The sequence below is a fragment of the Protopterus annectens genome, chromosome 1.part1 (assembly GCF_019279795.1).
Source record: "Protopterus annectens isolate FY-2018-M chromosome 1.part1, PAN1.0, whole genome shotgun sequence".
Lineage (NCBI taxonomy): Eukaryota > Metazoa > Chordata > Ceratodontiformes > Protopteridae > Protopterus > Protopterus annectens.
Window position 1 is genome coordinate 1,017,416,866 of NC_056726.1, and position 27,923 is coordinate 1,017,444,788.

At 43.8% G+C, this 27,923-nt stretch overlaps 1 protein-coding gene across 1 annotated transcript in view; it reads right to left on the bottom strand.

Moving 5' to 3' along the window:
* Window positions 1-27,514, bottom strand: part of LOC122815271 (vomeronasal type-2 receptor 26-like) — a 66,689-nt gene extending 39,175 nt beyond the window's left edge. Inside the window, exon 1 of the mRNA XM_044087630.1 lies at window positions 26,852-27,514. Coding sequence (XP_043943565.1) covers window positions 26,852-27,514 — 663 coding nt within the window. The remainder of the gene's footprint in view (window positions 1-26,851) is intronic.
* Between the last annotated feature and the right edge of the window lie 409 nt (window positions 27,515-27,923).

A 27,923-nucleotide genomic window follows, 5' to 3' on the forward strand; every position in this document is an offset into this window, starting at 1 on the left:
GTCAGTGACTCATCAGTGGAAGAGGCGTGTTATGATTTATTCTAGGTAAAGTCAGTAAACTGATGGTGTACGCCATGGATATCACTGAAGTTCCTTGCAAACCTGGTGAAGTGTGTTTGCGCCCAAGCAAGCCTGTAAGCCCGGGTAAGCATGTGTGCATGTGTGGCAGCCCATGTGCACGACTTGAAGATTGAGTAAGCTACTGTAAGATTGTTGAAGCCCGTGTAATGTTGTGTAAGCCAGTGTGTTTGTACGCATGTATAAGCCTGTGTGCGCACGTGGAAGCAGATATGCACTTCACTGTGCTCCTATGCGTGGCGCCGCTCACTGTGGACACAAACAGTGAAAAGGAAGGTAACAAATAGCAGTAAGTTAACCAAGGAGAACTACCACAGCTAGCAGGTGAAAACAATCAGACTGAGTATATTACACAGCCAGTACAGTAGGTCAGTACAGCACAGAACGTACAACTCTACAAACAGTAGTCCACCATGTTTTTCTCAGACACACTGCAACACTGTAGTATACTAACAGAAGTGCAAACTGTAAAAGCTTAACTGAGACAACATAATGTTAGGGGCTGCCATTGCTATTATACGTCAACATATGCAACATGTGGAGGGTTGTACCAATGTGAATGCTGCTCAGCATCACACAGTGAGCAGACGGAGAGGAGTGTGCAGGCACAGGGTAACCTACCAGGGGCTACATGAGCTGAAGATAGTAAAGCACTATAGAGTGGACAGAGACCTCCTGCAGAAGATTGTGGATCTGTGCAGGCCATGTCTCACACACAGAACCAACAGAGGGAAACCTATCCCAGTGGAAACCAAGGTATGTGTTGCCCTAAGGATACCAGCAACAGGTACTTTCCAGAGATCAACTGGTGATATGATGTGGATTTTACAAACATCAGCATCCAGGGTACTGCACCAGTTCATGAATGCCATGTCAGCACATGTCAGTGATAATGTATATATCCCCAATTCCCATAAGGTATTGGGCAGCAATATGTGTCGTTTACACACAATAGTGGAATACCCTAAGTACTGTGTGCAATACACTGCATGCACATATGCATCAAAGCACCAGCCAGTGAGTGTGGTAGGGCCTACATCATCCACAAGGGCTTCACCTCCATGAAGTGGCAGTTTGTGTGTGATGGCCAGCCCGTAATAATGAATGTGTGTGCTGGATGCCCTGGAAGCTGCAATGCTTCCGATATGTGGCATCTGATGCAGCTGTACAAAACATTTGGCAATGGGGACAACCCTCGTGGTCACCTAGTGGGGGATGCCGGATGTGCAGTTCAACTGTGGCTGATGACACACATCAGAAATGCACACACACATGAACAGGAATGCCATAATGAGGCACGCACATACAGAAACCTTACTCTAGCATGTGTTTGTGTCGCTCAAGTCACAGTTCTGGTGCCTGGACACATCTGGTGGAGCATTACCGCACTTGCCAACTACATGTATCAGAATTGTCTGTAGCCTAGGTCATCTGTGTCACACACACACACACACACACACACACACACACACACACACACACACACACACACACACACATGACAGTTTATATACATAATGTGAGTGACTGTTCATGTATGTGTAATGCTGCAGAACAGTTCAAACACAGCAAAGTATGTCAATAATGGACATTCATCATAGTTGTACAACCACCTTGGAGGATATGCATGCAGAACTCTCATTACATATGTGATACAGTGATGTACCTCACAATACCATTGTAAATGCAAATATCAAATGACAAATTACATAGCACATATCTATATGTACACATTGTTACCCATTATACATATTGGGGTGTAATACCTATGTGTTACTGTTGGTAAAGTATGTGTAGTAAATGTGGATAACTGACTCTGTTTAGCCTTATAGGTGTACAACATGGGTTGGATAACACGTATCTGTCTGTATGATACCCTTGTGTAGACTGTGTCATGTGCAGAATGCATTCTAGGCCACAGTATGAATTCCCAGATATGGACAGGAATATCCCTATTGTCTTTGCTTGTAACTAACATGGCTACATGTCAAACAGTAATGGTCCCAGCAATGTGTGGCGGTCAATACCAGTGCGAACTGGTATAGTATAGTACATGTAGGATCCACATGCTACTGTGTGTCCTACATGTGTGGGTCAGTTGTGAAGATATCATATAACAATTGGTCATTCAGACTGTTGAGGTCGTGTCTACTACCATAATGCAAAACTATGACAGATAGTAACAGTATCACCCACAGCACCGTGTAAAACCATAGCAATCACACATGTGTAGACAAGTACAACAATATGTGTAGTATAATGCATACTGGCCACCAATAGAAAGTATGACGTGTTAACAGTGTGAAATACAGGGCATGTCACCATTCCAATGTGTCCACTATACATGTAGATGCAGACAGTGCACCTTCACCATGTTCACATATAGATACATGTAAATCGGTACTACACACATCACACACGTACTGCACACTCTGTAACACATGCTGCCAATACTACACACGTCAGTCAAATGGCACTTGGATGGATAATACATCTTCAGAATTAACAGTGCTGTACACTATACTACATTGATGATCATAGCTGGAATGTATCATGTCTGCTTACATACACCTAGAAGAAAATCACACTTTGTGTTAACAACATTGTAACATTATTACAGTGCTATGAAGCCACCCTGTGCATCAGTACCGTGTTAGTCTGTACCTGCATCAATGTTACACATTACAAGAGGTGGCACAGGTGTCATCATATGCACAGGGTATGTAGTTTCTTTTCCAGAGCCTGTCAGTGAACCAGCCAATCAACATGCATGCATTTGTGTGTGTGTGTGAGGGACAACAGGTTTTGCATGGCCCAATGTTGATGCAATGTGTGTGTGTGTGTGTGTGTGTGTGTATGTGTTATCCCTAGCTGTTTGTTTTATGTGTGTCTCTGCATGTATACTGTTTCAGCATGTGTCAGCCATATACTGGAGGTTGTGGGACAGTCACAGACTGTACCTGCCAGGCTGTACAGATCGCCATTCCTGGCCATGGACACCCCTCCATGCATTCAACCATAGTCCAGTCCTGCACCTGGCAATGTATACACATACATACATGGTATCTGTATCACAACATGTGGATAAACGGGTGTCAGTAATGTTAACCTGATTTGCATAGTATTGCCATGTAATACATAGGTATATGAGCCATAGTCATCCTCCAAAGTAATAACCACTGCTGACTGCTGCTGAGAAGTGCACATGACCATTTAAAGGTGCTGTACTATCATTGTTTTCAATGTCCCTGGTAATACCCAGCAACAAAATAACTGGTCACTACACAACTATAACCCAGGATCACTACAGCACACAGTATGTGCACTATCACAGAGCCATAGTACATTCAGATACATCCAAGGTGAACATGTACAGACAATGCAGCACATTCAATAGTGCTAGTATCCACATACATATTACAAAGATACACACACACACACACACACACACACACACACACACACACACACACACCTGGAAGGGCTGGGAGTTGAACACACACCTAACTACTTTAACACACTACAGCAATACGCATTTACAGAATGCGCTTACTGAACACAGCACTCCCAGAGGCATACTTCTAGGTGGGTGACATCATCCGCAAAGGCAAAGACGCTGATAGGGAATGTATGTGTTGTGAGGCATCTAAAAGCATTACTGTGTCCCCAGGCAGCTGGAAACACACACACACACACACACACACACACACACACACACTTGGAAGGGCCGGGAGTTGAACATACACCTACCTACTCTAACACACTACAGAATTACGCATTTACAGAATGTGCTACCGAGATTACTGAACACAGCACTCCCAGAGGCATACTTTTAGGTGGGTGACATCATCCACAAAGGCAAAGACACCGATAGGGAATGTATGTGTTGTGAGGCATCTAAAAGCATTACTGTGTCCCCAGGCAGCTGGAAACACACACACATACACACACGTACTTGGAAGGGCCGGGAGTTGAACATACACCTACCTACTCTAACACACTACAGCATTACGCATTTACAGAACGCGCTACCGAGATTACTGAACACAGCACTCCCAGAGGCATACTTCTAGATGGGTGACATCATCCACAAAGGCAAAGACACCGATAGGGAATGTATGTGTTGTGAGGCATTTAAAAGCATTACTGTGTCCCCAGGCAGCTGGAAACACACACACACGCACACACACATACACACACACACTTGGAAGGGCCAGGAGTTGAACATACACCTACCTACTCTACCACACTACAGCATTACGCATTTACAGAACACGCTACCGAGATTGCTGGACACAGCACTCCCAGAGGCATACTTCTAGGTGGGTGACATCATCCGCAAAGGCAAACACGCCGATAGGGAATGTATGTGTTGTGAGGCATCTAAAAGCATTACTGTGTCCCCAGGTGGCTGGAAACACACACACACACACACACACACACACACTTGGAAGGGCCGGGAGTTGAACATACACCTACCTACTCTAACACACTACAGCATTACGCATTTACAGAACGCGCTACCGACATTACTGAACACAGCACTCCCAGAGGCATACTTCTAGGTGGGTGACATCATCCGCAAAGGCAAACATGCCGATAGGGAATGTATGTGTTGTGAGGCATCTAAAAGTATTACTGTGTCCCCAGGCAGCTGGAAACACACACACACACACACACACACACACACACACACACACACACACACACTTGGAAGGGCCGGGAGTTGAACATACACCTACCTACTCTAACACACTACAGCATTACGCATTTACAGAACACGCTACTGAGATTACTGAACACAGCACTCCCAGAGGCATACTTCTAGGTGGGTGACATCATCCGCAAAGGCAAACATGCCGATAGGGAATGTTTAGAGAGTGAGCGGTCTGAAAGCATATTACTGTCCCAAGGTAGACGTACACAAACATGGCAGTGCTGTCATTGGGCCAACTAAATATCTACGGAGCACTACAACACTAAATAGATACGGGATGCGCCACAGACAGTACACCCTTCGAGAGAGCAACCAGTGTGTTCAATGTAGGCATCCATCGTGACATTGAAATTGGACATCTGTTGCCTGGATGACCACCATGGCTATACAGGATGTCAATGGCCATGTCCACACACTTAGTATCACACGTCTGTTTGGAATGTACTGTGTGTCCATCTACACAATGGCGTACTGGGCATGCTCACACACTTAGCAGTTGCAAAGGGCCATCTTGCATGCACATGGAGTCTAATCACGGAAGGGCACAGTGTGGAATGTACTGTGTGTCCATCTACACAACGGCGTACTGGGCATGCTCTCACACTTAGCAGTTGCAAAGGGCCATCTTGCATGCACATGGACTCTAATCATGGAAGGGCGCAGTGTGGAATGTACTGTGTGTCCATCTACACAACGGCATACTGGGCATGCTCACACACTTAGCAGTTGCAAAGAGCCAACTTGCATGCACACGGAGTCTATTCACGGAAGGGTGCAGTGTGGAATGTATTGTGTGTCCATCTACACAACGGCATACTGGGCATGCTCACACACTTAGCTGTTGCAAAGGGCCATCTTGCATGCAGATGGAGTGTACACACAGAAGGGCACAGTAAGGTATATCTGTCCTCACGCACAGGGCGGTCACACATGCAATGACCTGTACACACACAGCTGCCATCACAGCTGTCACAGGTGCAGGTCACACATGTACACACTGCAGTATACACTGTAGCTGTCAAGTCAGCACCATGTCATCGGTGCAGCACTACACAGCCTTACGGTCCCACAACACCATGTGACACATGACCACTGGGCTGTACAGCGGTGTACACCAGCTGTGCAGAGTACACATGTACCAACAGGGATCCAACAGGTATTATGCATTGCAATGATACCAGTATACATGAACAGGTCGGCTCAAGACATACCATGGCCCTTACACAGCTGTGACACCTGACTGTTGCTGTACACCAATGAACACACATCTGGGTATGTCATACATGTGATTGTGTGGATGTGTGCATGGACTGCACACACAATACATACATACATAGCCTTTGATGTACCTCGTGCATAACACTGGCCTAATCAATGCTACACACGCAAATGGAAGGTGGGCCCATGTCTGTTGAATGCTCACACTACAGGGGGTAGCAGTGTTGACCGGGACACATACCCTTGTACTGGTCGCCTGTGACACCTGTGATATCATACCGCAGTCCATGTTTTATGTATGTCAACACACATGTCCAACAATAGCAATGCATACAAACATGGCAACAGGAGACACATGTGACATCTGTACTGTGCATACAGCAACCATGCATGTGCAGTGGCCAATGTCCGTAACATAGTTTCACCTACCTACGACATGCAGACGCAATGCAGACCCATCATTGACACTTGTATACGGTGACATACAAACAGCACGTATGGAGGGATGTGTGTACATAACATGGTGAACCACCTGTCTAGATGTATGTGTGCAGGGGGTGGCTCACAGTTGTGTCACACATCATCCTATCATGCCATGTGCAAACAGTATGCTATGTCGCTGTTACGTGACGGTGCTGACATAATGCATACACAGTGGTCAGGTGGTAACAACTATATGTCACATGGCACCTGTAACACATACAACCTCCCGTGTGCATATAGCAGCACATTTTCCACATATAGCACTGGTACACATAATACAATCAATACCGCTGCATGTCTATCAAACATGTCATCATATGGCAGGTGTATAATTCCCAGCACTGCCATGTGTGTCTGAATGTGTGACCAGGGATGCCACATATCGCGGGGAATATGTCCCAGTTGCTACACATCCCTGTACACCATTGTAGAGATCTGTACATACGTCAGTGTGGGAAGCATGACGTCGGCCAGTGAGGTGCATCACACACGTCAGCTGTCCGTATACACATGTGTGGTCACCACAGTGTGTGTGTGTCTGTATGTATGTATGGTGCTTGGTGTGAGGGTGTATGCTAATATACGGTGGGAAATGATCACTAACCGCACGTGGTGACTAACCCGTAATGGTGATGCATTGCACAACCCTGTTGATGCCATAGGTCCCAGCCATACTGGCTACCTGTGCATGTCCCTTCTCTGTGACATGTCATCTGGGTGCATAGTACTGTGAGGGTGATGACCACACAGGCAAGGGTCCCCACCTGCACATTATCGGGTGTGCGTTATAGTGGTGTACACCCCGTGAATGCGGCCATGTTCCCGTACTGTTACAGGGTCCTACTGCTGCACAGTGTGGCCTCCAGCTACCAAGTGATACCTCACATCATCATTGGCCAGGCCGCTGTGTACAACCCCTGCACCATGTCACCATAACTGTAATGTGTCCTGCTATGTATGTCACATCTCTGTCCAGTGTAGCCTGTGGCACCGACCACATGCACCAGGTGCATTATATGTGCGGACATCTGTGTCATGTTGGTGTGTCCAACAGTCAGGTTGAGGGTACATTTAGCATGCTGATATTGCCAGACGTGCCTGTGAGTAATCCACAGTTACACGTGGGGTACTGCAAACACTGCTACCTGAAGGCACATGCAAGTACACCATAGGAGTGAACCAGGGTATCCCAACCAACATGGTGCTACAGATGTAACCGAGACACATACCGTAAACGCATCACAATGCATGATGCACCTGCACTACATGGTATGACTGGTGCATGTCGACAGTACACAACCTATGTCACATACACTTCTCTCAGTATTCACACACAAACACTGCAACATACACATCCCTCACTATGCATACACAGGTAATATTACATACACCTCTCACTATGCTGTTCACCCTGTGCATCAGAATATTTGTGCATAACCCTGCACTGATGGTGTGGATGACAGGGATGCGGCACAGGCTTCATCATATGCACAGGGTGATATGTTTGCCAGGGGCATAGGCTGCACCAATGGATAACATCATGTGTGTGTGTAAGGGCCGGTGAGTTGACTGGACATGTCTGTGCAGAATGCATGTGGATGTTGTGGAGCCCTACAGTTGTGTTTGCTGTGTGCGTGTATGTGTGTACACAGTTCTGCCATTTGTGAGGCCTACACGAGGTATAATTGACAGCCCCAGATTGTACAGAGCAGGTTGTACAGCTCACTGTGTCTGTCCACGGCCACGTGACCTGTGCCTGCCTGAGGTTGCATGGGCACTACCAGGTGGAGGTACAGAGTGGCTACTGTCCGACGACACATGTCCTCTGGAACCGTGTCCCTGCTGAGACCATCCAGGGCCACGTCCATGTGGCCTGCTGTGTCCTGGTGTTGACAGCGCAGCACCAGCTGCACTGCTACTGCTACCGGCACTATGGGAGCGGGCATGTGAGGTGGCACGCTCACGTCGACCTACACTAGGTGGTGTTGCTGGCCTACGTCCACATGGCCTACGCCTCACTCCTACCAGGTGTTCCAGCACAGACAGCTCCCACTCGCGGATTGCCATGTCTCGGTCAAGGATTCCGACCATTTCACATAATCGCCTATCCAGAACATTAGCAATCTGCTGTTGAGCATTTGCCAATGCCTGGATGTTGTCATTTAGGGTATGGATAGCAGCCCTCTGCAGCCTCTGCCCTTCTCTGTTCTGCCGTTCAGCATGTGCCTGTGCCGCCATTACAGTCTGGAACATGCGTCTGGTGATACCAGCTGCTGCACTCTGTCCTGCAGGTGCATGTCTGCCAGAGGTCCTCCTATGAGCAGCAGCGGCCACATGCCTGTGTGGCACATCTGCAGTCATTACACTGACACCATGATGTGTAGACACACCTTCTGTAGCCACCACACATTCCTGTTCCATGCTGACAGATGCTGACTGTCCTTTCTCTATGGCCACTGGTGATGCGGTATGTGTTGGCAGCTGAACTGTGTGTGGGGAAGAGGGGGACATAGCTGGGATGGTAACCATTGGCACAGATTCAGCCCCTGACAACCCTGCCTGTACCTCATGCATGTGTTCATCACCGCTAGTATCTGTGGGGACACTAACATCAGATGGACCACAGGAGGGTAACACACCTTCATCACCTGTGAATGCAAAGAAATATTGTAAAGTACAACAGACACAGACACACACACACACACACACACACACACACACACACACACACACACACAGAGACACACACACACACACACACACACACACACACACACACACACACAAACACAGACACACACACACACACACACACACACACACACACACACACACACACACACACACAAACACAGACACACACACACACACACACACACACACACACACACACACAAACACAGACACACACACAAACACAGACACACACAGACACACCATGCATGTGATTTTGCAGGTGGCATGCAGCATGCCTGCGATACAGCAGAGGGCATGCAGCTCAGACATTAATAGTGTTAGTAAGCATACCTCCCTGGGGTGCACACTACAGCAAGCAAGTGTCATATCAGTAGCCATGCAGTTCACACAATCATGGTAGTATGCATGCATCCCCGTGATACACCATGTGGCCCAGAACAGGATAACAGTACACATGGCTGACGTGACCTTGACATGTAATCTGCTGACATGTGCATTAACATGCATACATGTTTGACACAATGGTGTCCTGACACATGTACAGCATCATAATGGGCTTCACATTGCAGTGTTGTGTGTATGCCCTACAGATAGAATGCATGTTTAGCAAATGTGCATGAGCATGGGAGGGTAGTGTGAGCTGTCTACATTGCTATACAGTGTGAAGTACAGACACTGTGCCATTGCATGGCAACATGAGGCATCTATGTTGCTGTAGAATGCATAATATGTACACATTGCATAGCCATAACTGCAACACAGTCGTGATGTTCAACATCTTCGTATATGGTAGACTTCAGTGACACCTCCAGTAGCTGTGCACAGGTTTTTAGGTTGTCCAGTGTACCACATCAACTGTATAATCAGTCAACTAAGGCTATAATTGGACCATGTGTGGACAATGTGAAACAGGGTGTATACACATCCCAAGTACTGTGTGGCTACATGTCTCTGGCCATCCCCCATGGCCATGTGTGCACATGTGTTGGCCAATTGTGTGTGACGGGCATCTTTTCCACATGTCTGTCTTGTCCCATATGACATACACCCATAGATGTCAGATATGTCACAATCCACAGGGCTATGCAGACAACTGGTTATATGTTTGGTATGTGGGGTATAGGTCATGTGATAGTGTGACAATATTGCAGACAGAACACTACATGTCTGGGACATGTCAGGTGGTACATCACTATGTGTGCACCCAATGCAGGGGCATATGACACAATGGTGACACCTGTGGGCTGCCCATATCACAGCTCACTGTGTGGTACTGTGTGCGTACCACACATGTTGTTCCAATGCATACTATACATGCCTCCATTGTAGAACACCTCCATCGTTGTATGCACAGCTGACCACACATATTGCAATGACAAGTACTGTGGTTTCAAGTCGGTGTATCGTTACGTTTGTATATATTGCACATGGGTGGCGTGTGTGAATGAAGGGTGGTGCGACCTGCATATCATGACTGGAACAAACATCAGGTGTGCAAGTGTTAACTGGTCACATGGCAAATAGATCTACACTGTAACATGCCTGATACTGATGACAGTCTCACCTGCAAAGGACCCATGTCTGTGCGGCACGCCAGAGGTACCTGTATAGGGGTGACACACCAGTATGAACATTATCCATGACTGTATAACAGCCACAGGTTTCACTGTACATGTGAACACATTCACCTGTGTAATAGCATATAGTATGCACATGTGTGCATACACAACATAGCATACTCTAGTATGCAGCATGTGTGTCCACATACCTTGCATATGTTGTTACTTTACATAATGTACAATGACACATGCAACTACATGGGATATAATAGCCATATGTGCAGTACTGACTTACCAGGCAACTCCAGGCTCATTGGTTGGGAGACACCCACCTCCACGATGGCAGCTAGTGTTTCTGGATGCTGTTCCCTGGGTGTCCCCAGACTGGCCAGTAGCTCCTCGGTGTGTGTGAGTGGGGGCTGGGTTGGTGGCCCACCACCTGTTCCACCTTGTTCCCTGGCGATTGCAGTGGCATGCTGTTTTGCATGTCGTATCAGGTCCGTGCAGTGTCTGTGCACCTGCTGGTAGGTGCGGTTATGGCCACCCACATCGTTCAGCCTCCTGCTTAGATCCTGCCACAGGTCATCCCGCTGCTGGGCATGCTGTGGCATATGGCTGAACAACAAGTCATAGTTTTCATGGAGCTGTGGGATGAGGACATCATCCTCCTGGTGGGTGTATGCTGGGAGGCGTGCACGGGGCATTATCTGTAAGACATAATGATGGTGACAGGTCACAGTTTCAGAGATGTACAGAGATACTGCTGCACATACATTTCTATGACATCTACTACATATGCACAGTTATCTTTGCAAAGCATCATGACACTGACACGACTGACGTGTTTGTGTCACACATGTCACACCCATTATGCATTGGATATCATCACCATATATGTGTGTCACCTCATTACAGTGTTCATACTCCATGTAAATGCTGTCTTGCTGTGGGCATGTCTATTTGCCTGCACTTGTGTTCTTACCTATCTGCACATGCCTCGATGTGTCCACGGTACTACTGTTGACCTGGATGCTGTGTATATATCATATATCAACACAGACACAGCCGTAATGGACTTTAGCAGTGACAATGCACACATACGCATGGACACCTGTACATGCATGTGTTTTGCCATATACATCTACACAGCACTGTACAACTGTTCAACATTCTGCCACGGATCGCCTGTATTGCACATGTGATAGATATGGGACAATGGCTAGTCAGACTCGCAGGGATGGTTATCAACAATAGCATGTGCGAGCATGGTTTCCAAGCTGTAAAAGACAGCCATTGTGCCACCACAAGGTGCATCAGTGCCACATTACTGATCCAGTCAGTTGATAGTACATCTGCCATGCGGCCATCACACCATGTATGACTGGGATGACATGTGCAGCTTTGATGGACAGGGTTGCATGGCATGGCGGGAGTATGTCACATATATGCCACAGGGATCTGTCCAGCCTGTGGTGATCCTAGTATTAGGATGGTGGCTGTCCATGACATATGTCATATAGATCAGGATATGGACATGTAGCATGTCCATCATCATGGTGTAGCAAATGTCCTTCTGCAAGGTAGACAGCATGCTGCATAGTAGAGGTGTGGATTGTGAAGGCTGGTATCGCACATCCATGCATAGCCATTACCCCTTACAGGTGGTATGTGATCCAATATTGGTCACCACAGTGCTGTATATGCCTGTCCAGTGATCTCCGTGCTCATGGATGGCACCCTGATATGACATGGGTACCTCATATGACTACCTAAGGGGCCTGGAGACGTCACCATGTCGGGGGGTGCACTGCACAGCACCATCCCTTACACAGCGTCCATAATGTTGACCACAGCCTAGGTAGTAGTTTATGGGTGCAGGGATATTCACCTAGCGGTGACACTGCTGGTATCATCCATCAGACTGTGCACATATGTCACACACCTCACCCACACAGCCCATTCTGTATGCTGTTCACAACACTGACACAGCTATACTGATAGGTCATGGCCATTCACAGCCTTACATACACAGATGCCTAACATTTGTCTGTGTGGTATGGGCTACAATGAGGGTGGGGTACAACACATTAACCCTGTTCTACTGTAGCTGGCACTGGTGTGCTGTGCACATGTCACTCTTGCAACTTTTGTAGTTGTGAGTCTGTCAACAGGCCACTGGTGGAACACTCCTGTGACATGCAAAGGTATTTGTAATCAAATATCCGTGCTGTCTTGTACATCTGTACTGCTAACATCTGCAGTGCTAATGGTTCAAGGACATGCACACCATACTCAGCAGAGTTATAGTGCGGTGCCACCCTAAATGACTGTCATCACCACTTGTGGGTTGATATTATCCAACACCCTATCTGTATTGTATGGTCATGCTAGGCACTTGTTCAGAACTTGTGAGCATGTCATGAGCTACTGATTACTATAGCGCCCATTCCACACCATTTCCCACAGGTAGACTGGCTGTCCTACACTTCCCAGCTTGCTTAAGGTACAACAACTGCTGTACACATGTAATGCACATATCCTGTGGGACATGGTTGTATATACAGCATGTCCAACTGTCACGTACCAGTGCTACTGCCTGTCTATATGAGGGATATGTCGTACATGTGGCAATAGAGCAATTGTCTCATGTACACATTCAATGCTCACCTCCCAACATACGGCACTACAGCCTGTGGGGGATGCACTTCTGCAGCTGTGCTGGGGGCATAGCTCACAGGTGTACCTCATTATGAGGAACGTACCTCATTTGGGGTTCTAAAAGGTGCATGTTCCTCAAGGTTCCACATTGGAAGGGTCTGTCACACATTCATTGTTGTAAATAGTTTACCTGCTAGCCATGGCTAAATAGATGGGAATCATATTAATTCATTGGAATATCTTTTTTATATGTAAGACCAGCCTATTTTAGCCATCATATGCCCTTCCTAGTTGACGCTGTTAGTAAGCCAGTTGTAAGTGTTCCACGTTTTGCCCATTTGTCACACAGTATGAGGGCTAATGTTCCTCAGTTTGGGGACAGGAGGTTGACAGCTATGGCTGGGGGTAATGCTGTCACCAACCCTGACTGCACCTGACAGTCATTTGGGGATGTGTAACATTCGCAACACACCCCACCCATCGCATAGTCTCACATGATCTACACCACTGGCCACACCTACGAGGACAACTTGTGCAGTACATCTCCATACTCACTGTAGTCACCAGAGGTAGCCCCCATCATGGAAGACAACATCACCAACTTATAGCCCACATACTCATGTGTGCCCATCACATACAGCCAATAGTGAGTTATAACATTCACAACACACCAGTCATAGCTGACTCTGTAGGGAGTCACACTGCAGTTCCACACAGTAGGCTACACAAGGCGTTAGTCGCTTATATCTTGCTGTCGGGTAACTGCTTCTGCAACATAACCTATGCACCCATGCCACACCTCACCAGGTACGATATGACTGTCATTCTCCATGTTAGTGTGACTGCCTGTGATGCCACTTCACAGACTACGTGTGCAAGGACATGCAATAGCTCACCAGTCTTATAGACCTGAGGGTGTGGGCCTAGCCCTGGGGTGCATTTTGCATTCATCCGGACACGATACCACTGTACAATGACCGACTGTGTCACTTCAACAGTTGCCTATGCTCCTATTGTCATTCCACAGGCATGTGGTATCTGTCCGCTATGACTGTCCTGGTCAAACACAATGCTGTGGCACAGATGACTTGCACCTGTCAGCCCTGGGAGTACAGCTCACATGTAAGGTTCTTGCTGCTTCTATACTGCCTGTCTTGCACAGTTTCCAATAACTGTCACCGGCAGGGCGGTAACTGGCAGGCACAACATGGGGTCATGTGACACAATGCTTGCATCTTCCCATGTGACGCACGCAGGCAAGGCACACCTTATAATGCACCACTCAAACATCTCTGCAGTGACTGGGACCTGCCTCTAGGCTCTGCAGAGCACACCTGCAATGACAGGTTATAGACGGACCATACCTTCCAGGCACATACCTGGACCGGCACACCCACAGCTGAGGGGTTCCCATATCCCACTATGTTTTTCACACATCCTGGCAAGTTGCTTAGCACAATGCATCAGAGGTGCTCCACATGCAACTAACTGTGTCCAGGACGACTATACAGATTGTAACAAGCGACAGAGTCAACATCATACCCCACGGGTAACATACCTTCTATGGTGGTATAGTGGACAGTGGCCCTCAGCTACTACTGATGTGTGACTGACACTACCCCACACTTCACTGGGATAGCCACTCATGTACCAACACATCCATGAGTCATACCCTCCACTCTGCTGGATCAACACATACACACCACCTCCAAGACCTACATTACCCTTGGCATGAACACTACCACCATGTGACTGGTGTTACACACCTGGGGCTATCCCCTCATTGGTGGATTCCAAACATATGCTAATCAACCTTGTTAGCCACATCCCTTCAACACACCCATCACAGCATACACAGTACATGTGTACTACAACACCTACTACAGACGTCTGCTGACAGCGGTTGTTAACATCATGACACCAGTGCAGATGGACAATGCACATAAAAATGCTGACACATACCCCAGTGCACTTCATTAGCATGTACACAACTGCATGGATCATGCTATTCCACACAGAGCCATGATGGTACACACCAGATAACAGACGCCACTCTGGTGGTCATGTTCCATGGACATATGATGTACAACAACAGATGTAGGCTGTTGCACAGTGGTGTACATTCCCATGTGTGGGGTGGCTCACTGGTCAGCCGTGGTGGGGCCACAGGGTCCCTCATCACATACTCCAAGACTAGCTACGTAAACATGACTGCCACACATTCCGGGGTGTACCACCAGGCATTATGGTGGTATGTCAGTATTCGATGGCAACATCCACATCTGCTGTCACATACAACAGTCACTCAGGAACATTGCAGACCCAGGTGTTGTTGGCAACATGCTGGAAGATGGATTCAGTGCTGACATTACACCCTCTCACTCACTACAGGGCCGCAATCCATACATGAACATTGTGGTGTCCCTGTGGTCACACCTACACAGTACTGACCTACACTCTATATGTCCTGGGACACTGGCCCCATGTCACCTTCCAACGTCCCAGGCTGTGATGTCCACCAACCTCTGAATTACATGTCTCCCCACTAGGCCACCATATTCAGTTATAGCCTTGTTTCAGACATTGTAGCCCCTGAATGGCACACAGCAGCATTTATCACACTACACACAGGTGGCACTGCATTGCACGAATGGGACTATAGTCCTACACACCTGACTGGACTGTTCTGCATGGCTATGGGGCACATCATCAAGGACGTCATTCACAGAGACATTGTTGGGCTCCCGTCCTTTGCTGCCACCCGGGTTGGGCTTGTTAAGGCCAGAGCATGGCCCCTACACATGGTGGACTCCTTTCATACAGTTACCAGGGCAGAGGCTGATGGTATGGGAGTCCACACATCCTACATTGTCCTCTCATTGCCTTTCAGCACCATTCCCCATTCTGGTATTGACAACATACACATCCACCTGCACATCGTACCCTGTGTCTCAGGATGTTATTGTATGTGGCTCATGGACAGGACACACAGTGAGGCCAGCATACCATAGTACCTACTACATGTCAGGTACATTTGGCATACCACGGTCCTCAGTCATACGGCCCCTCATGTTCAGTATATGCTTCCCTGTGGAACAGGCTAGCACAGGGGACTTTCCCTGCCTAGCTTTCAAACCCCTACATACCAAGCACCATAATTGCTCCACCAGCTGATACTGACTCCAACCATATGGGTGTCACTGTGACAGATACATAATATCACTATCATGGCATCAAGCTGCATGACACAAGGTGCATGCACATCACCTTTGCATTACACCATTCACCCACTGACTATCACATGGATGGTAGTCCCCTACATACTTATCACATTGTACATGTTTGCAGTACACACATATGTCGCACCCACTCCTGTGATTACCGTATTGCCACTGTGGTGTGGATATCCTTCTACGTGGCCACACCTATCTGTACTGGGTGTGTAGCTGGTACATAGGTACCCATTGTACCTCTGAACTCAAGACATCTACACACATTCAAGGGCACACCACCCCATTTAGGGTGTACCTTACACAACAGCTACAGCTTTACATGCCACAACATTAACATGCCATGACGTTTACTGAGCTCCAACAGTTTAAATATGCAGCTGCACTACGGACACCACATCTGTACACATTCACATACTACATACTCAGGGGTGACCTCTGCTGATCAGACAGGGCCCATGTCCACAACATTATTGCTGGATATACTACTCATACGCGACATAAGCAGAGGCCACTGTGAGCAACATGCTCATGGATATGTGCACACATGCCACAATGAGTGGGATGTGCTTCTGGGTTACATTCCCAAACCGGACACTCGCCATGCTGTGGAACATAAGTCCTATGTACATCACGCAGGGACACTCAGTAGCACTGCTCATGTGATACCTCCCTTGGTGGTTGGGAGACACATGTAGGCCTGGGATCACTGCAGTGGCTGTACTGTGCAGAGGTGCGGGTGACACCTGGCTCTGCTGTTCACAGGACACTACCCTAGAGAGGTGCCACTAGTGTAAACACTGTAGTTGTGCTTACACATGGACTTGCCAGACTGCATAGTACCCCACTATGCACCTGTGAAGCTATTACATGTCCTTTGTGCATGGTTACTTGGTAGCCCTTCCATTTAGATTAGCTATCATGCTATTACTATGTCCCATACCTACAGGCCATATGTATCCTGTTATTGTACATACTAATAGATGATACCTGTGGTATGCATGATATGCCTGTTATGCTGTGTAGAATATCTGTCATATCTACCTATAATACTATACATTACACATATTTCACATAGTATCCCATAATGCAAAGCATACTTACGCAGCGGAACCACCTTACATATGTCATTAACGTTATATGCCCATACACATGTGTGCTGTGACAGTATATCAACATATTTTATCCCCTGCTATGGCACGTCCTTGTTGGACATACCCTACCACTGACGGCGGGTTGTATGGCATTGTTCTGTTTAACGCCCTCATGTAGCATCCCTTGTGGTGTCTGTGCTGTGTACCTTGTGTCCCACTGCTGGACGCACAGTTTCTACAAGCGTTAGTATGCTCAGCAAGACATCACTACATAAATACCTTTCCCCATTTTATGCATTGTGGACACGTTTAATTAATGCAAACCAGGCTATACATACAGTAAAACTAATTAATACAGATCATGCTATACATAACCTTACATATCGGGTGTTCTACATACCTTGTTGTCATTGCGGAGTTTTGTTTCTATCTCTCTCATGGTGTTTCAACTGTTATTTGGTATGAGCATACAGTTTGAATGTCTGGCAAGTCATCCTTATCTACGTTGATACCTGAAACATGTTGATTCATCCCGCCAATTGGTGTTCCTGAGTGACTAATTACTTGCATATCAGCTGTGCAGCTACTCCATTCGCTAATTACGCGGTGACAGTGGGGTATAATTGGATTCTCCACTTGGGCGTTGCCTATTTGCCCTACCTTCGGGGAGACGGTCTGTATTGTGTTTTGTTATGTGTAACTGCAACTGCTATGCATGGAGACAAGTATAGTTTGGATTCATGTCCCCAGTGGATTGTGTGTGACAGGTAGAGTATTTGGTTCAACATGTGGGTGTACCTGTCATCCCAACATCTGATAACGGAGTATTGCAATCAAAACCTGTAACATGGCTGTTTGTTCCATTATACAACGCCTGCAATTTTGCATGACGCCTTTAATTGTGTCTCTCACATGGTATGTTGAGGGTTCTGCAGATGTAATTGACTGACTGGATATTTGTGCTGCTATTACAGTCTGTATTGCTTCAGTTTCTAGTGTGGGGGATGTCGGTGGTTGTACGTAACATATACAGGTTTGTGGGCCTTGCATTTCTACATAATCCGTATATATGTGTGTGGGCTCCGTCCCTAATTAGAGAGCTAACAGTTAGTAGACTTATGTTACGGGATTGTACGTTGGGCCATTGTTAATTGGTTTCTATATCGTCTGCAGGTGAGCTTGTTACTTGTATACCTCCGTAATTGCAGTGATATATCAGGAGATATATGTAAGTGACAGCTATCCCTTGTATTTCTGTCCCAGATATTTGCAGTCATTGTGGTTGTGTTGTTAAAAGAGCCTGTTTGCCATGGGTTGCCACCTTTTCATATGGTCATTGTTGGACACTTGTGGGACACAAAGCAGTGTTTACAGGCCAACACGTAGCCACGGTCAGTACACAGGTTAGCACATACTTTTATCCTCACTACATACCCATTGTTGTGTGACTTTGGCTACTTATCATATTGCATGTAACATTTAAGTTTCTTACATACAGGCATAACTATTAAATACGACTGTTACATTATATATGGGACATATTTATGTCCTACCATCTTGGACATTTGCCCTTTGTACTGTTTTATGTCAGGACACACCTGCCCAGGGTGGGGCTGTCCCTCCTACTTTGGGACAGGTAGTAACTGTATGCCTACGGTTAGCTATACCCACACCTACCGTACTGATCTGCCTCTGACTTGGCACTAACAAACACATGTTGCGGACACACACACACATTACAGTCACACAGAGACGCACATGGCACCTTCAACGCACACTTACACAGACTACGGCACTCACTGACACAGTTGAACACAGTACCTACGTGGACCGCGACACCGGCAGCGGTGACTAACTGTCCCTTCATGTCATCATACTATTACTCGCGGATGTACTGTTCCAGTACTGTGTTCTATCGGTCTTTCAGCCTCGGGGTTACACATGTCGGTATGTTACACATTCCATGGTTGATGGTATCCTATTTATTTGTACTTCCAAGATGTTATGAATGTCGTTGAACTATCTATTATATTTGCAGATATCGCTGAATCCATCTATATCACCATATATCCCTCTATTGCCCTTTCTATCTGTATTATATATATGCATATGTGTACATATATATATATATATATATATATATATATATATATATATATATATATATATATATATCTGGCGGGGAACATGACAGGCACACAGCACCACCATATGCTGTAAGACTCATATACTGTTCAGGTGTTGGCATTCCGTGTTCCACTGGCTGTTGTGTTTACAGTGTTTGAGGGCTGCCTATGTAGGAGTCACACATTGGGCCACCTATACATTACAATTTACAGGTGGTCATGTTTGTGTGCCATCCATTTTACTGGGTGTGCAGGTGGAGAGGTGTCAGTCTGTAGGGGCCTACACTGTCAGAGTATGTGCTATACGTTCTTTCTTTGCCAAGGCGTAGGCATATTGGGCATGCCTCCATCTGCCTACTGGGGCTGGCACAGTGTGTTCATGGTCTGAATCCCTCTGTGCCTGTAATGGCCTTGGCAATTGTGGTGGGCTATGAGGGCCTTCACCATTTTGTCCCTGCTGCAGCTGCTTCTACAGGATCATATTATGTAGCATGACACATACTATGACGATGTGGGCACACATGCCTGGAGAGTACTGCAAGTCTCCACCAGATGTATCCAAGCACTGGAACCATGATTTCAGCATCCTAAACACACGCTCTATGATGATTCTGGTTTGTGCTTGTGCCTCATTATGGCGTTCTTGCATGGGTGTGTGTGCCTTTCTGATGGGAGTCATCATCCACGGCTCCAGTGCATAGTCAGCATCCCCCATGAGATGGCCATGTGGGATGTCCCCCCTGACAAATACCTGATACAGCTGTGAGGCATGCCAGATATGGGAGTCATGGTAGCTTCCAGGGCTGCCAGCACACACATCCATGATAATGCCCTGGGCATTGCACACAACTTGGCAGTTGATGGAGTGGAATCCCTTGCAGTCTATGTAGCGCCTACCCTGCTCACCGGGTGGTTACTTGATTTGTATGTGCATGCAGTCTATTGCACCCAGTATCTCCGGGTATTGTGCCACACGGTGGAAGTGGCGCATATTGCTGGCCAACTCCTCCTGAGTTCTGGGGAAGTATATCTGCTCATTGGCATGTGGAAACATGGCATCCAGGAACTGGTGTAGTACCCTGGATGCTGATGCCTGTGAGATACCCATTATATCTCCAGTTGGCCTTTGAAAGGTACCTGTGGCCAGTATTCACAGGCTTACACATACCTTCGTGTCCACTGGGATGGGTTCCCCTCTGTTGTTTCTGGTTCTCAGGCATGGCTGGCACAGCTCCACTATTTGCTGTAAGATGTCCCTGTCCACCCTGTAACGCTCTACTATCTCCAGGTCATGTAGCCCCTGGTAGGTTACCCTTGGTCTGAACACTCTCCTTCTCCTCCGAGGCCTGCGGTGGTTGTCGGCATCATCCTCCACAACACCGTCAGTCTCTAACACATGCTGATGAATCACAGCTATGGCAGCTCCCAACATGTACATTTTAAAAGTTCCCCGTGTGTTTACACCTATGGTGCGGTGTTTGGGAATACACAGCTGTGTGTTGGGTGCTTTCACACTTTATACTATTGTGCTGTGAACACCGATGATGTCATAGGGTGTGTATGTACGATCATAGCTACAGGTTATCATATGTGTTTTACTGCCGGAACTACTATTGTGGTGCCTTTTGAGTTGCATTACATTTGCCTGCCGTGGATTACCTCTTGACCTTCCCTTTACATTTCTGCACATTGCACCTACCATTTTCTGGCATGCATCCTGCAGACTACTTTCATTTGTACTTTCCTGGTCCTGGCGTATCTTGTGTTATGTGTGCTACTGCCGGTCTGCTGCCGGTTTGCTTTGCTCTGCTGTGTCAAGTCTCCTATCTTTGCAATCCAATACCTCCCCTCCTTTATTTGCATTCAAATGCCTCGCCTATCCTGTTTTGCAGGTTTCTGCAAGCAGACTTCTCAGCTGTTGTCGATTGGCCTTCGTGGGTTGATTGGTGTTGATTGCTCATTAGTACTCCAATTACCTTACTTCCGCATTTCCTTCTTTTCTTCCCCTGACCTTCCTGTTTCTGCTGTTGTTTGCAGCACGTGCGTCCGATTACTGGGTTTTGGGCATGTTTTCTTCATCGTACAAATGCGCTTTTGGGCACCATGTGTCCTCTCAGCTAAACGATTCCTCCCCACTCCTGTCCTGCAGCTTTGCTTAGCAACAGACAGGCTAGATTTGCAATTCTCCAATGTGCTTACTGCTACGGTGGCACACCCCTCTGCTGATGTCATGTATCTCCTCTGAGCCACTCCTCAGTGTTATACCGCTGCGCCATATGGTACAACCTTCATCCGGCGGGACATTTGCGATTCAGTATTATCTGCCTCATTTGCATGGCATTGACTACTAATTCATAGTTACTGCGCCGAACACTATCGCAAGCCCTTAGCAACCCTTGCACCTTGGTTGTGGTGTTCCATGCCTACCATTGTGCATTATGCTGGAAACCTGATTTCTATTACGTTGTGATTTTATGACATTTTTATATTATTTTTTTTATGTTACAGCTTCCGCACACATGCCCTGCAGTTGTGCTGTGCGTTACTGTGGACATGACATTAAATGTTGTTATTTACGTGTTGTGCATCTTTTCTTATGCTATTGGCTATGTATTTTGTCATTGGCATATGTTAACGTTGTGATACCTGGGTCTGGCCCTCTTCCATAGCTCCGATGTTCTGTTTGGGAAAATGTAAACCGTGTTTTTTGATTTACATTTCCGTGGGCTTACGCTACGTCTGCACCACTTCATGAATCGCTATATACCTTCATTTGCATGGTGCGACACTGCACATGGGGTGATTAGCATACCTACGCCGGGGGCTGCGCAGATCTGGCGTACGCCGGTAGTGCACATGGAATTGGATCGTACGTGAATCGCTCGACGGCCATATTTGGTGTTATAATGCCTACGCTATGCATGCGCCTGGCGCAAGCTTCATGAATCCCGGGGTACATCTAAATAATGTACCTCAGTTCCTAGTTGTAAACCATCAAATTTTACTCCTACATTATTATTTTGTATTTCATTAATAAATTCATAAACATAATCTTGTCCCCCTTTACAAATAAATATTAAATCATCAATGTAATGAAAATATCTAAAGACATATTTAAAAAAAAAACTGATTAGTATATATATACAAACTCTCAAAATAACCCATAAATATATTTGCATAACTGGGAGCAAAAGGGGCACCCATCGATGTGCCCTGTATTTGTTTATATAAATTCCCATTAAATTCAAATATATTATTCTGTAAACACATCAAAATCAAATCTGTAACATATTTGGTAACTGGATTGACACCTAAATAATGTTTAATTGATGTATACCATCAAAATGATTTATAATAGTATAAAGGCTAACAACATCCAGTACCAAAAATATATATCATTTTCCCATTTTATGTTACTGATTTTATCCAAAAATTCAAACACATCCTTTACATAAGATTGTAATTTAACAACTGTTGGTAACAAAAAGTCATGTAAAAAACTTGCTAAATTATGTAAAAAACTTCCACTAGCCGAAACTATAGGTCATCCATCTTTATGTATTTTAGGAAGACAATAAAAACATGACAATCTTGGATTTTTTATAAAAAATGTCTGCTGTACATCTTTCTGAGAAAAATAATGTAGTCTATGCCCTTTATGTATTAAATCATTACAATCCTTTTGTGCTTGTTCATATTCTACCATATCTATTTTTTATATACTTGTTCATCATTTAAATGTTTGTAACACATTGTCAAATATTGCATATAATTTATTACAACTAATTTACCACCCTTATCTGATGGCTTAAATATTAATTCCATCTTCCGACTTAATTTATTTAAACATTCCCATTCTTTTTTATCCATATTATATCTCACATCATTTTTGTGTTTCAAATAAATGTAAAATTCTTTCTCTACATTATAAGTGAGTGAGAAATTAAAATTTTTTATGCTATCATTCCTTTGAGGAGGCATAAAATCACTTTTCACCTTAATTGCCTCAGTATTTAATTTACAGTAAGCATTTATACCTTCATGAGAATGACATGAATAAAAACTATCATCTGAACTAATGGAATTATCACTCACATCCTCTAACGAATGTCTTCAGATACACTCCTACTATAGTAATCCAATAAATTCAATTTGCGACTAAAACAAAAAACATCTCCCCTTAATTCATATATTTGATTTTCTTCCTATCAATCAAGTCTTTTTCATAAGTTAACAATTGTTCATTAATCTTCATAAGAAAATGTTGTAATTCATCATGAGACAGTTTATTTGAAATATCCTTACAAGCATTTTTAATATCTTCACTTAATTTTTGTTTTTTAAGTAAATCTCTTTCAACCAGAATGTGAACCCATTCTAGGCATCAACGATGAGCAGCCACAATCCACCTCTCATGAAAAGACATTTCTTCTGCCACAGTCAAATCAAATGGGGTAGAAGGGTTCTTAACAGTGCGAAGTCCCCGAGGGGTAATTTCAAGTTCCTCATACCTTTGTAAACTCTGTAAATTCAGGAACACTGAAGTCTCTTTAAATAATAACTTCTCAACTTTCAAATACATATCACAAACTTCTGGACTGATAACAATATCCGTTTTTTTACTAATTTTAGAGAATGGATTATGTTGCTATATTTTCCTCTCCTGTTCCCACTTAGTAAGAACAGAAGTGCTAGCTTCAACAGAGCTACCATTGTCATTTCTACCTTGTAACAATGATGTAGTAGATGAGCCATTCGCTCCATTCGCTCCATTAACAGTCACCAAAATATTATCCATGGATTTTTGTGTAACATCCAAAGAAGTATCACAAAATACTCTCGGAAGTCCAGAAAGGGAATCACTGGCCATGAAAAAGGATAAATCACCACAAATGACCACAGGAAACAACTGGATACAACGAAAAAAGGCCAATGTTCACAAAAGTGAAACGAATTAAAAAAAGGAAAAATTCAGATGCCAAATTCTTGTCTCAATGAATTTAATAAGCAAAATCAGATACAAAATTCTTCTCTCTTTTTTTTTTCTCTCAACGAATTTAATAAGCAAAATCAGATACAAAATTCTTCTCTCTAGCACCTCGGCCACACTTGCCTTTAACAGAGTATAACAAACGCCAATAATCTACCTCCCATATATACTAATACACACACATCTATACAATTAACTAATTATATAAAACATTTCATAATAAAAGTCCATGATGAAAATATACAATACTTATATAAAACTTTTCCACAAACATTCTAAATTGAGCCCTATAGGACTCATTGTTTTAAATTTCATAATCATGAATGCTTCCTTTTTTCTTAAAATATATTTAATTTGATAATCACTCATGAACACATTGTTTCTTACATTTTCTAATACCGTAACTAGTAGCCCCTCAGGGCTACCATTATGATACTTATTAAAATGTGTTGCAATGGGGCTAGTTTGTCTATTATTTTTAATATCCCTTAAATGTTCCTTTATTCTACATGAAAATTGTCTCTTAGTCTCCCCAATGTAAAACTTATCACAAGGGCATTTAAAACCATAAATAACCCTTTCAGTTCCACAATTAAAAAAAAAATTAGTTTGAAAATGAATCCCATTAATTTTAACAAATTCTCTGGCAACATATTTACAAATACTACATTTCCCACAAGACACCGCACCCTGTGTATCTACAGACTTCACCAACCTAACATTTGGCATATAAAATTTACTATGAACTATAAAATCTTTTATATTTCTACCCCTTCTAAAGGAGAAACACAATTTTTTTATTCCTTAAAAAATCTATTTCCCTTCTAACCATTCTCCAACTATGTTTAACTTCTTCAAGAACCTTATCAGACAATATTGAATAAGTAGTGGTAAAATAAATTCCCTCCTTATTATTATTCTCCTTTTTATATCCACTACCTCCAAAGTTATACCCAGTGGTCCTATTATTCAATACTTTATCCAAACTATTCTTTAAATCTATTGCACAATACCCTCTTTCATGAAATTTGTTAAAACTCTCAGATAATTCCCTTTTTCTAGCATTTACATCATTACATAATCTTTTAACTCATACAAATTCAGTATATGGTATAGATTTCATAGTATGCGGGGACCATGCAAAATAGCCTTAGTTCCTGTAAATTTCCTATGTATATTAGTAACAATATAGGAACCAACCTTTCCTTTTAAGACTACATCTAAATAATGTACCTCAGTTCCTAGTTGTAAACCATCAAATTTTACTCCTACATTATTATTCTGCATTTCATTAATAAATTCATAAACATAATCTTGTCCCCCTTTACAAATAAATATTAAGTCATCAATGTAACGAAAATATCTAAAGACATATTTGAAAAAAAAACTGATTAGTATATATATACAAACTCTCAAAATAACCCATAAATATATTTGCATAACTGGGAGCAGAAGGGGCACCCATTGATGTGCCCTGTATTTGTTTATATAAATTCCCATTAAATTCAAATATATTATTCTGTAAACACATCAAAATCAAATCTGTAACATATTCAGTAACTGGATTGACACCTAAATAATGTTTAATTGCCTGTATACCATCAAAATGATTTATAATAGTATAAAGGCTAACAACATCCAGTACCAAAAAATACATATAATTTTCCCATTTTATGTTACTGATTTTATCCAAAAATTCAAAAACATCCTTCACATAAGATTGTAATTTAACAACTGTTGGTAATAAAAACTCATGTAAAAAACATGCTAAATTATGTAAAAAACTTCCAATAGCCAAAACTATAGGTCGTCCAGGGGGATCCATTAAATCTTTATGTATTTTAGGAAGACAATAAAAACATGACTATCTTGGATTTTTTATAAAAAATGTCTGCTGTACATCTTTCTGAGAAAAATAATGTAGTCTATGCCTTTTATGTATTAAATCATTATAATCCTTTTGTGCTTGTTCATATTCTACCATATCTATTTTTTATATACTTGCTCATCATTTAAATGTTTGTAACACATTTTCAAATATTGCATATAATTTAATACAACTAATTTACCACCCTTATTTGATAGCTTAAATATTAATTCCATCTTCCGACTTAATTTATTTAAACATTCCCATTCTTTTTTATCCATATTATATCTCACATCATTTTTGTGTTTCAAATAAATGTAAAATTCTTTCTCTACATTATAAGTGAGTGAGACATTAAAATTTGTTATGCTATCATTCCTTTGAGGAGGCATAAAATCACTTTTAACCTTAATTGCCTCAATATTTAATTTACAGTAAGCATTTATACCTTCATGAGAATGACATGAATAAAAACTATCATCTGAACTAATGGAATTATCACTCACATCCTCTAACGGAATGTCTTCAGATACACTCCTACTATAGTAATCCAATAAATTAAATTTGCGATTAAAACAAAAAACATCTCTCCTTAATTCATATAATCTGGGTAGAACAGTCGGAACAAACTTTAGTCCTCTATCAAGGACACCAATATCACAATCCGATAGTTCATACCCAGATAAATTTATAACATACTTACAGTCAATGGATACAACGTTACAAAATTCAGTCCCATTTACCCCGTTTAGAAGTCCGTTGGTATGTGTTTTGTTGTCTGTAATGTCCATGACCATTCCAGCTTCTTTTACGCCCCTGTTGTCCCCCACAAAAAGTATTCAGATAGTTACTATTCTACGCTTGGGGTAAACCAGGAAAATCTTCGACATCCATTTCATATTCAGTAAAAGATGTAACGCTTTCACCTGATGTAAAAGTGTGGCTGTCCTTATTGTCATTCTGCTTCCTTCATTCGAAATGCACATGCTGTCTCTTAACTTTAGGATTGGTTGCTACCAAAAATGCACGCTTATTTTCATAAGCACGTAGATCACAAAGTAATTTGGTTTTCTTCCTATCAATCAAGTCTTTTTCATAAGTTAACAATTGTTCATTAATCTTCATAAGAAAATGTTGTAATTCATCATGAGACAGTTTATTCGAAATATCCTTACAAGCATTTTTAATATCTTCACTTAATTTTTG